Raw genomic sequence first — 13054 nt, 5'->3', positions numbered from 1 at the left:
TCTGCTTTTTCACACCAATCAATAGAAAAGTGATTTGGAGCCTTTGCTTATAGCAGAATGCTCATTTTTTTCATATTGAAATCTTTTGTGGAAAAATTACAAGAATGAAAAACCTAATAGTGTTATTGGTAATTCAAATATCCTGTGGTAAAGATCCTCTCCTGTTCATAACCCATTTTAGGATGTCTTTATCATTCTTCACATCACTGAGAAAGCCACTAAAAGGCATAATCAGAAGTGACAAAACAAAACAAAATAAACCAATCTGACTATGAAAGAAATAATTTTTGAACTCTTATTCATAGTTAATTAAAGCTCCTTCTGACATTCAAATTTTCACTGAGAGAAATGGGACTTCTGACCATATTCTCGAAAAGATGTATGGTCTCTGCATAATAAGACTCAAAATATTCCAGCTCTAATGACTGCATGGGCATTTGAGTGCCTATGCAGAATGTTCAAAGTAACCCTTTGCCAGCACAGAGTGGTAGAATCAGCCCTCTATTTTGAGTCAGAGGAACTGGATAGAATATAAATTCTCCCACTATGGGTTACTGGTTTAGCAATCTATCAGAACCTGACTTTCTTTATTTTCAACCTTCCAAGGTTTTGAAGATTAAATGATAGGATTTAATACTTTGCTAGGTGCACAGTGCATATCAAATAAATATTAGGTTACCCTGAATACAGTTCCTGTCCTACAATCCTTTGGACACATGGCAGTAAGACCATATGTCTGTCTTAATGGGAAAATAAGCCACACCTTTCTATAGGATAATGAATTCCATTTATCCCCAGATCCAAGGAAACAAAGCCCAAACAAACCTTTGTAACAAACTAACTATGCAACCAAACAATCAGCCGAAAAACCCAACTAACAGTCAATACTCTGTAAGTAAACCATGACATCATCGTCGTACTTGGATGTTCCAGAGGAATGTTGTCAACAGCAACATCTAGGCTTCCAGGGATGGTCTGCATTTTGCTTATTCTCTCAGCTCTGTGAAAATAGGCAACATAGAAACACAAATACACACACACACACACACACACACACACACTGAATTATTCTAGTTGTCAAGAAAAAAAGCTGTCACCTGTAATTCTCAGCTTTGATAAGTTAAGCAGTAAGACCCTAAACAAGCTTGTGAGTGATTTCATTTAGCTAGTTTTAATTTGAAAACTAAAATTAAGGTGATATTGCAAATAAAAATCATGGAGGGGTCAAGTTACAGATATTCTGAAGAATGTTTTAAATTTATTCGCACCTATGTCAGATAGCATTTATATAAATGGCAAAATAAGTACGATAGTGAATATACAGTTTTTGTTAATAAAGAGTACTAGTATTTGAATTGGTTTAAGTGATTCATTTTCTTTTTTTTTTATTAAGGTATCATAGGTATACACTCTTATGAAGGTTTTGCAAGAAAAACAATGTGGTTGTTACATTCACCCATATTATCAAGTCCCCCCAGCCATGTCCCATTGCAGTCACTATCCATCAGTGTAGTAAGATGCCACCGAGTGCCTATTTGTCTTCTCTGTGCTACACTGTCTTCCCATGTCCCCACACACACCATGTGCACTAATCACAATACCCCACAACCCCCTTCTCCTTCCCTCCTCACCCACCCTCTCCCACCCCTTCCCTTTGGTAACCATTAGTCCCTTCCTGGAGTCTGTGAGTCTGCTGCTATTTTGTTCCTTCAGTTTTGCTTCATTGTTATGCTCCACAAATGAGGGAAATTATTTGTTATTTGTCTTTCTCTGCTTGACTTATTTCACTGAGCATATACCCTCTAGCTCCACCCATGTTGTTGTAAATGGTAAGTGATTCATTTTCATGAGGAGTTTTAAGAAGCTTTGAGAGCCAGGCTGGTCTCCTTTGCCATTGCTAAGTGGACAGCCTGCTTTCTCCCTCTTTATCAACAATCAAGAGGACAAGGAGCCTTTCCTTGATCTTGGTGTTCCTGCTTTCTCCCACTGTTGTAAGTGTAAGGTGAGAGCCGCTGATAACAGTTTCAAGTGTTGTATCTCCCAGGAAATCTACTTTGAGGGGTGGAAGAATTGCAGTGCTGGTTAGATCAGAGCCAGCTCTTCCCAGCTCATGAGAGCTGCCTGTTAAATATTCAGTTATTTTGCCTGCCAATTGTTAGAGACAGTCATTATTAACAATGAAATTATAAAAACTTACCATTAAATGAGTAATAGTTAACACCGAAAGTACTCAAAGTTCTTCACTTACTAATTATTTTACTACATGGTAAGATTATCCATGCTTCTCTATAGCAGAAATGTTATATAATGCTGTGTACATTTCCTCCCAGCTCCATGTTTGATGAAGCTACATTGGTAGCTTGAAATCAGAAACAGTAGGAAAGTTTATATCATAGAGACTGGCCATCAGCACCAATCATTTTTTCCCCTAATGGGTCAATTCATAGATGTTTATCAACACACTCCTGGGAATAAATGTCAAGAGGTATGAGGTGACCTTGAAATAATTTAATGTCTCATCAGTATTCTATGTGCCCACTAAGTGCCACATGCTAACTTTCTTTGCTTAACACTGATACTGTGGGTTTTGTGAGAATGTGGTCTTCTGTTTATATCGGATTACCCCAAATCCTCCTGCCCATTCCCTTCTGTTCAGCATTATAGCTTTTCATGCTTTTGTACTCTGGGCAAAAAAGAAAAGAGGAAAGGTGCCCCTAGTTTCCACTTAGGGGCTGTAAAAACTTTGGGGAAGACTGGCCGGGGTTTGGCCACAAGTGTGATGAAGTCAACAAGGGGTATGCCCACATAAGGAGGGCATTTGCAGGCTCACAGAGAAGTATTATTGGTCCAGGAACTCCTCACCTGTATTTTGCTTGTTAAGGTTTATATTTACGCAGAACGAAAAAGAACACTGGGAAAACTTCCCTTCTAGTTAAATAAAAGCATATCTTCTATTGAAGATACAGAAAATATTACGCATGCTGGTTCACAGTAATACATTATTTTTGTTTTGGGTCAGCAAAGTCAATTGTTAAGAGATTACTGATTCTTAGATGGGAGAGGCAGAGAATTAACATTTGGGAAAGGGGCAAAGGGTGTGAATTTGTCACGAAAGATCTTATCACCATCAGATGTTGAATGTCCGGTGATTCCTTTAAAAATGTTGCGGCTTTTATGTTTTCCTTCTTTTAGCACTCATTGCTATCATTTTCTCCAAAGGCATTTGAATGACTGAAATATTTTGAATTATTATATTCACAGCAATGAATTGCTTTTGGGAGGTTCAAAACATAGTTCTCAAATTCCTTACACTCCTCCACATCCTTTAGGGGTGTTCAGGTCCTCTTCCTTAGCATCTGGGCTCTGAGACAGCTGGGCAGTGTGTCATGGCCCAAATGGCCCTGTTTCAGGGCCCCCATTTTAAGAAACTGACAATGATAATTTTCTGCCCCTTGGGACGTTTACCCCCGGGACCCAGCCCCACGCCATGAGGAAGCCATGGTGTGTCACGGAGGGGCTCCCGGGGAGAAGACCCACCGCCTGTCCCCCGCAGCTCTAGCTGAGCTCCCAGTCAACAGCCTGGACCAGCTGTTTGTGGTTACATGAACCACCCTGAAAGGGGGTCCTCTGGCTCCGCCTGACATCTCCCTCCCAATACCATGTGCAGAGGAGATAAGCTCTCCTCACCAGCCATGCTCAAAATATGGACCCAAGAGTAAATAAGTGATGCTGTTATTTTAACTAAGTTTAACTAGGTTTTGGGGTGATTTGTTATATAATGACAGGTATGCAACTGCTTAAGGTTTTATACTTCTCCCATATAATCCTGGCAAATTTACTCTTGTGGCATCTTTTGGGCATGTGTGAAGTCATTGGCAAAGCATTTGGAGGAGTTTGGACATTTGAGAATCAGCAAATCAAGTATTATTTATGCAGAGATAACAAATCAATAGTAGCAATATAACTGATTTATGTTCATTTCAAAAGTATCCAGAAAAACCCTACCTTCTATAATCTGACACTAGTTTCAGTAGGTCCTCAGTTGAAATCTTGCTACTCTCTTGTCTATACAATGGTGAAAATCTTGAGTCTCTGTCCACATTTCCCTGGTTGTCCTTAAATACAGATCTGAAAGAAAATAACATTTGCTCAGGTTGGTATTTGGATATTGTTTCCAGAGTTATGTTTTTAAGGTAACTGAAATGATTCAATTTTCCATTTACAATGGAAGAAACTCCAGGAACTTAAAAAATAAAAAGATAAGAAGAAAATGTGTTGGATGAAAGTTTCATTTATGTACTGTGTTTATCTTTAAGTTCTTATTTTCAACTTGGCATCTAAAGTGACGGCAACCCATACCACACCTACATTTATTTATGATACAGTAACATCACAATCTTGATGTATGAAGGGAGTGGGGAGGAACAGGAACACGTTGTTGTTTTTTCATTATTTAGTGGACAAGGCAGGGTCACTTCAGATTGGGTGGTGCCACTAAATTTTACAAGTAGCCGAAAACAGATACAGCTGTGTATGTGGGTGTAGAGAACCAGACATATGGAACATTTTCATGGAGACAAATGTGCCCATGTTCAAAATTTTAGGACAAAGACAAAAATGGAGAATGCTTGAGTAGGAATTTTGTATTAAAGAGAATACCACAAACCTGAGCCATTTATTTCCTTACTTGATCCCTTTCATTGAAACTATGTAGATTTAAAATATTGTTTTCATTCAAATAATGTAAAAATGTCCGGCAATACTTGGTCACAAGCAACTATACAGAGCATGTGTAATGTCAGTTCCTTCCTCATAATTCATCACACTTTGCCTATCAAATAAAAATTGGATCCATGAGTAATGGATTTTTTTTAGAGAAATGCTGAATTTTTTATTTCTTCCAACTTAAGGTACTTAACTAGACTATATTATTACTCTTTAAATGAACCAAAGATCTCAATATGCAGGCTGAAATGGTCATTTAAATAGATATCTGATCATAGAGCTTGAGTGTCAAATAGCACAGAAAAGAGGTCTGGGATTTATCAGAATGATGTTTTTAAACTCCTTCAACCTTACTACTCATTTTTCTTTGTTCAGTAGTAAGTAAGGGGGAAAAAAAGGTTCCTTATCAAATAACATTGGGGAAACAAAATGAAAATACTCAACTTGATGATTATTTTTATTGAAACGTTCTACTGGGTTTTTGTTTGAGTGCATGGCACGTTGAAGGCATTATGACATATTTCCTAACATGGGAGGAAGTTCAAGTAAAGTTGAACAGTAGTTTTTTAAATTAACCAGTCAGTTCAAATACATCAGTAGACGTAAACTGTGTTAACTTGTATGGGCAAAAGCTCTTACCCACAGCTCTGCCCTGGAAATAGCTTGCTTGCATTGCACGTACCATAAAGAATGAAGAGCACACACCACAGAGAAATACTGCTCACAGCGCCATATGCCCTGTCCTTGCTCAGTAAATATGCTAACTGGCAAGAGAACAGAGAACTGACTCATTTACACAGATGGTTTCAGGATGGTTGGGACACTGTGCCTAGCTCCAGCTGCCACAGCTGAGCAATGATCAGGATGTGGTGAGGGCCTCAGAAACATGACATTTGCGTATGACTCAAGAAAATGTGGTTAAACCTAAGGAAATAGAAGCTTAGGTGTCCCTGAAAGCTTCATTCATAAGTATCATGAAGAACTGTGATGTAGAGAGAGAGAGAACTGGGCACATTTTTTGTCGATATATGGAAGACAAAACATAGAAATGACTGTCAGGCAGCTTAAAAAGTGAATAATCTTATCATTAGAGCTGTAAAAAGACAGAAGGAACCCCTGAGGAACCCTTGAGTTTCTGAAGTTGGACAACCATTCATTGGGAGGCTGCTGCTCTGTGTACCTTCTTTGAATGCATACTTACAAAAAATGAAATTTTCATTTTAACCTCATTTAATTTTAAAGAAAATCCAGTGCTGTGTGCTATTTCCCTTTTAAAATGTCACATGAGACAGAGTAAAATGAATGAAGTCCTGGCATGGATTTAGGCACATATGATTCTGGGGTGTTATGTATGGGAAGAGTTCCATTTAACAACACAACTCATTTGTAAGCGTTGACCTTCCCCCAAATCAATGAGTGTAAAATACCCTATGGTTAGCTGTCTTGAATGCATTCTCTTAACCTACCCCAAAGATAACTTTTTTGCTATAATAGGGCACTACTAAAGCTGGAACCAAAAATAAGAACACGCACCAAATTAATTGATAAAATGTTCACAGCGATGAGCATCTGTGTGGTGTGTGCTACAGACATGCGATGATTAGATCTGGGTAAAAATACAGTCATAAGCTAAACTGTCAAGTGTATGATTTTTAGTAGCAGTTGGTTTTAAGACCCTAAGTGTTTTAGCGTGCACTCAAAACTATCTCGTGAAACAAATTGCAATCTAGAAAATATAACAGGATGGCAAAGTAGCCAGAGAACCAGCAGTATCAACAGGGTATTGAATAGGTCAGCAGGCTAGCTTATGTCAAAACGACATGAATAACAACAAGCCTTCCTCTGATCCAGTGGGCATTTACTTGAAGCAGTTTCCATACTGTAAAGAGGAAATTACTGAAACAGTCTTTGGTTGGATCTTATACTTGTGTTTATGCTTAGATACTCCAAGTGGTCTAACATGAAATCCTTAGAACTGTGCTGCTAACCATTTTTCCCAGTTGCCAGTGATGTTTATGTAAATGGAAATCCTATATTTATTTACACAAATTGGTGGTGTACACTGTTTCCTAACCTACCACCAAACTATTACTCAAGCATTAATGTAGCCTGAGCTTGTGATTTTGTTGGCTTTTCTGTCCTAGACATGATTACTTCACTAGTTGGTAATATTGTCAGCCTCCCTAAGAACTTCAACTTTCTTTCTTCTGCCATATTTTATCTGACAACTTCCAAGTAGGATTGTTACTTCTTCTCCTTACTGCTCAATAATGGGTGACTCTTCTGCTTTGTCCCCCACTTTATTTTTAGTGCCCAAAATTTACCAGAAAGGGGGACTTGTTGAGATGAATATGGTCTTCACCAGTGACTTAATAATGATCATATTAGAATAATGACTTCTAATAATGGCAATCTTTTATTGGGTATAGATCTGTGCTCACTAATCCTGGCAGCAGTATATTAGGTGTTCTTATTCCTCTTTTGTACATTTGAGAACACTGAGGTAAAGACAGATTATGAGGATTTGCCTAAATTCAGTTGGCCAGTAACTAGAGTGGAGACTTTGCACCCAGCTCTGGCTCTGAAATGCCTGCTTGTAGAAACCTCAGAACAATGTTGGATCCTTAAAAGGTAAATGGGTTCACCATTGTCATGTGGCTATGTTGGAATATTTCACTTTTGTCAGGGGGTATCTTGCCTCAATGTGCCTCAGCAGGTTTTCTCGTGGGAACTGAGAATACTTATCAATACAAAGTTTGACCAGTACATACTAGTTATCCTTTCTCTTGAAGCTGATGAGAAATAAAAACAATTAAATCAATCATAAAATATATACAAATAAGTCTTTTCTATGCAGATTATCCTGGTGTGAGTTGTCTCTGTAGGGAGAGAGATACAAGGGAGAATAAGTGATATTTATCATTTACTTTATGCCAAATGCTTTTGCATGAGATGCACTTACAGATGGGGACCCTGAGAAGTGGACAGGAAACCTGCCCAAAGTGACAACCTATAAGTGATGACTCATGTGTCAGACTCCTGGGACTGGTCTCTCTCTTCCCTACTACAGGGCTACTTGAGGACTAATTCCTGGAGACTGTGTGAGTCCATCTTGAATTACTGCTGCTCAGATCTCCACATTTCACTTCCCTGCACCTACTCGTCCCCAACTTTAAGTAAGGGTCATGAAATTATAACAAATATTGGTGAATTTACTCTTATGTTTATCACTGGATATTGTGAGAACTAAAATGGCATGAGTAACAGATTCTCTCCTTCTGGATTTTAAAGTTACTGCCACAGCGACAATGCTACCACCATTCAAATGAAAGCTTGCTATGCTGTCTTATTTTGTAGTAAGAATTAACCTTTATTTAGTTCATCTGGCTTAGACATTGTTGACTTTTTTTCTTATGTCTATGCCAGGCTCTTCCCCTTTTAACTAATTCTGACACTCATAAAGATGCAGAGAGATAGAAGACAATAGTAATTGATGTTAAAGCAAATCCAAAAAGCAGTGTTTGTTCTTTATGCAGAGGTTGTATGTCTGGGAGGGTGATTCTGTCATTAGCATCTACATAACTCACCATTTCTAAAGGAGAGTCAACAGGTACTGATAAATTTGGGTAGGATAATCAGTAGCAAAATCAAAGAAAATTTAAATAATCAACTGGTTTCATGTGGACATCCATATATAGGCCTATGTTCTACACATAGATGAAAACATGCAGCTGCCTAAGAAATCGGTGCTTCCCTCTGCATTTTATGCATGTTAAACTCTCAGGATGGATGTAATGTCAAGTGTTTGTTAAACCAAAGATATATAAGAAGCAAGTGCTGACGCTGACTTGATCTTACCAAGATCCCATACAAACACTGGTCAAACACTGTATACATGTCATGGCCCCAGTCTATTGCAAGCTCAGCGGTCTTATAAAACACATGTTTCTGGGAATCTCAAGGTGTTTGTGAAAATAAACACTTTAGTATTCTTTTATGAAGATAATGGGTGCACAGAGGTGTTAAACACTGAAGCTTCCAGTGCAGATTGCAATTATCAACTCACCTCACTGCCCAGGCAAATGGCATGCGGTACTTCCCCAACTTGCTGCAGAACTGTCTGTTGGATTTTAGTATCTTTTGTGCATACTAAGGAAAGAATAGAAGTATTTTTTAGAATATCACTTTGCAAACTGTTCATGCAAAATACTACTAAATACTTTTCTCTGTTATATTGAGACTCAGTGGAATTCTGCCTTGATGGCCAAGAGATTCTACCTTGAAAAGAGCCACACAATATCCCATGTGTTCAAACTACTGTATGTATAACATTTCTCCTTCTTTTTGGTTGGGAAATTTCAACTGTAGAAAATACCCTTGTCTTAGAATACCAACTTTTCCCCCTTTTCTGACTTAAAAGACCTTAAAAAATTGAATGGAAAATTTACATTCACAGGCTGTCCTGTATATCCTTTTATTTGCTAAGGCAGAGGTCAGCAAACTTGTTCTGTGAAGAGTCACACAGTAAATATATAGAGCTTTGAAGGCCGTGTGGTCTCTGTCCCAGCTTCTCAAGTGTGGTGCTACAGCAGGAAAGCAGCCGCAGACAATCCGTAAATGAATGTGACTGGGTTTCAGTAAAACTACTTACAAAAACAGAGGGCAGGCTGGATTCAGCTTGCATACCATAATTCGCCAACCCCTGAATTTCATAAATATGTTAAACATTCCTCTAAACTGTCACACACGCTCAATTTAGTTCTTGTGCATTATTTCCCCAGTATAATTCTTTTGTGAGTAAAATATGGACTTTTTCTATTTATTTTCTATTAAAGAGTAACATAGGAATATTAAAGAAAATGTGTTAATAGAAAAAAGAAAAAAATAATTTCCTGTAGTTCCATCATTCAAAGAACTTTAGGTATTTCCTTTCCTCTTTCCTCACTTACGTGTTGTTTTCAGAGGTATGATTGTCTATCTTACTTTTTCAGTTAGCTCATCATCAACATTGCTGATGTCTTAGAAAACTGTATTCACTTGTTTTTAGTTAGATTAATCCTAACTTCTCATCATTGCTACAACTTTGAACTTTGTGGCTAAAGCTTTATCCACATTTAAATTTATTCCTACTAACAGGTTATCAGAAGTCAGAAATTGTTGGGCCAAAAAACATAAACCAAGAATATATACTTTAAAATTTTCCTGATGGATATTCACCTCAGTAATAAGCAAATATTTCAAGAGTCATATTTCATCAAACTTGATTATGTATCAAGGCAGCCTGATTTTATTTCTTGACAGCCACCAAAATTATTGGTGAAAAAGATTATGCGTTACCTTATTGGAGTCTGGATTCTTAATGTAAGGTTCAGCACCGCTTGCAATGCTTCCCATCAGTACCTTTTCAATTTTGGCCACCAAAACGATTTCAGAATGTGGATTGCTTACAGAAAATATAGCCTGTGTACAATGAAAACAGCTATTAAAACATCTAAGAAACGACACTGATGACATTTACAAAATTCCACTTTTTTTAAAAGGACAGCTTTAAGCAGGGAATTATTATTTGGGATACTGCTCATCTTAAGTGATTTATTGGTAAGAACAATGAAATAAGCATTTTCTGTTCTATCACAAGTAAATAGTGCAACCTGCTTTGGAAATTTTAGCCATTCCTCTGGAAATCCCTTGACGTGAGGTTCTTCTGATTGTCTCGGAGTGACAGTGTCGATGTTTCCATTTTCCAAAGCCACACAAGCTCCTGAGAGCATCTGCCTCACAGCAGTGTGGTTCAGATCCACGTGAAAATCAGCAGAAATCTTCCTGCTGCCTCTGAGGTCATAAAGTGCCACACTCACAAAAAAAGGCTCAATCTACAAGAAAAAGAAAGAACAAGTGGTTCGACATAATATCATTACACATGCAATAACCTTGTTAGTACATTATTTAGTAAAGCAGTAGGTAAAATACTACTATTTATATATAGCATAATATCTATATTTACAATGTATAATATGCATCATATCATGTATAATATATATTATATATAATGGCAGTGTATTATATAATTATATCACATATGTTGTGTTATGTCATATAATATATTTATATATTATATGTATACATAATATTATAATATATAAACATATAACATTTATCAGGAAGTTCCCAGAATCCTTTGCTCCAGCAGGTGCTTCAGATTATAATACTATATTTCATTGATTTCTTCATTCTGTTTTCCCTGCCAAGCATTCTCTTTCATATGTTGTACTATATGCATAATCCTGTTTTACAAAACCTAGTTATTTCCCCTACATGGATGACAATGTCATTCATCATTATATAGGATAATGATACAAAGATGAATTCTGGGGGTACACAAAGAGAGTCATCTGTAGGATATTTCAGTGGCAGTTGGATTTATGAGTTTTAAGCTCAGTCAAGGAAACTGGCCTGGAGATCTGGACAATGGAGATTTCTGTATGTGGGTTCCTGTTTATGTCATAGATAAAGAGAAAAGAATCATAATGACATCTTGGGAAATGTCCACATGCAAAGAATAGAGATACAAGTGGGGAAAATAGCTAATGGAAACTGGGGAGTGGAGAGAGATTTAAAAAATGAACTGATGAAAATTTTAAATGGTGCCAGAGTATCATAGAAACCAAAGAAGAAAGATTCAAGAAAGGAGGATTTTTCAACCAGAAAAATGTCAATACTACAGAAATTAAATAAAACAAGGGCAGAAATAAATGCATACATGTAATTATATGCATATTATACATATGTAAGCATGCAAATAATTATATATGAACATATATGTGGTAACATACATAGGTAAGTAACTATAGGCTTCTTAAGATGCCTTCTGCTTATAAAAAAACAGCATTTATACCTTTGTTTATGCTACTCAATTTTGAAGTGATGCCTATCATCCTCCAGTATTCTGTGGACAAGCAGATTATATACAAACACCATGTCGTGACCCAGTTCATTATTGTACAGATCCACTCTTGTGGACCTTATGTTCTTTGAAATGTGGTAACATGGATAGCTTTTAATAGGGGTATTAGTTTGATTCCTTAATATTAGCAATACTTGCCAGCTCCCTGTTAGAAATAGAATTGCACATATAAAATTAAATAATTATTTATATATAAGACAACTAAAAAATAAATTTTTGTATTTTACCAATAAAATTTAGTTGAGAACAATCCTTGGTTAGTGTCCATGGCAGTCTGCCAAGAGTTGAAAAAATAAAAAAAATTACCTGAAAATAACTTGGGTAGGAACTCAAAACATATTGAAGGTCAAAGGAAAAAAATTATTTCTGTGAATTGTTGCATTTTGATTTTCATTTCTGCTTTGTGATGGAAATAAATTACCTGCTTAGATAATCCATTAGAAATTAAAGCTCATATGGTGATTCATTTATTTCTCCCAATCCACCTTTTCAACTTAAATGTCAAATCTTAATTTTTGAATTACTGGCTTTTGATAAGGATTTGTTTAATAAAGCACCTTCATAGTCTAACAAATTAAAAACATAGTTTCTTATGTTTAGAATTCTGTACTTGTCTTTTAAAAAAATTAAAGAATTAAATGTAGCTCTGCTGTGAAGCAGCTTCGTTCAGATTTTTGGAATCAATTCCTATTTTCAAATAAATATTTTATACGATAAAATCATCAACTTGAATTCGGTTTTCAACTGACTGACTAAAAAATTATATGCTGTCAAATATTATTTCCTCATCAGGAAAAAGTTCTCTTTTAGGGAGTCTTTTAAGAAGTTCATTCATTAAATGCAGTAGTTGGCTCTTCAGAAACTTGGAGACATAGTTCAATTAGTTGCAAAACGTGCTCTCTGAATTAAAAACAATGAGTTTTAAATTAGCTACATTAATAATAGAGTGTCACATATACAAAGATTTTTAAAAACCATGCCATTACATAAGAAAATGCTATTGAATTCAGGTGAGGCTGTTTGATTAGTTTTTTAAATTTTTGTTTGTAAGCAGAATGAATTACTCTTTTAAAAAGTAATTTCCTAGTTTCTAAACATTTGTATTAACTGTAGAATAAATTAAAAACAATATAGACAGACAAAGTACTCCAAATCCACTTATCCTCCTGGCCTGACGGATATGAAAGAGCATAATCAAGCTGTTTTCTGAACTTGGGCATGTTCTCTTGCTTGACAAGACTGGCCCAGATGCAAATGTTTAGCTTCTGACTGTGGGTTTCAGCACAAAGAAAGGAGTCCACATGGAAGGAGTCATATGCTCCTGGCACTAGGAAGTGAAGCCCGTGATCGTTGAGTTTCCGTTTC

The 13054-nt window shown here is 36.5% G+C and overlaps 1 protein-coding gene across 14 annotated transcripts in view; it reads right to left on the bottom strand.

Annotated features, from left to right (window-relative positions):
• The window catches only part of DOCK10 (dedicator of cytokinesis 10), a 233745-nt gene that overhangs the window by 70331 nt on the left and 150360 nt on the right, over positions 1–13054 (bottom strand). For all 14 annotated transcript variants that reach the window (XM_073218047.1, XM_073218048.1, XM_073218053.1 and 11 more), the window contains exons 12-16: positions 10377–10598; positions 10063–10185; positions 8792–8874; positions 4006–4128; positions 921–1000 (exon numbers count right to left, since the gene is read on the bottom strand). In XM_073218047.1, the coding sequence (XP_073074148.1) occupies positions 921–1000; positions 4006–4128; positions 8792–8874; positions 10063–10185; positions 10377–10598 (631 nt within the window). The remainder of the gene's footprint in view (positions 1–920; positions 1001–4005; positions 4129–8791; positions 8875–10062; positions 10186–10376; positions 10599–13054) is intronic.

Source organism: Manis javanica, chromosome 12 (assembly GCF_040802235.1).
Source record: "Manis javanica isolate MJ-LG chromosome 12, MJ_LKY, whole genome shotgun sequence".
Classification (NCBI taxonomy): Eukaryota; Metazoa; Chordata; class Mammalia; order Pholidota; family Manidae; genus Manis; species Manis javanica.
Note: the sequence above shows the minus strand (reverse complement) of the source record. Positions and strands in the feature narration are given on the sequence as shown.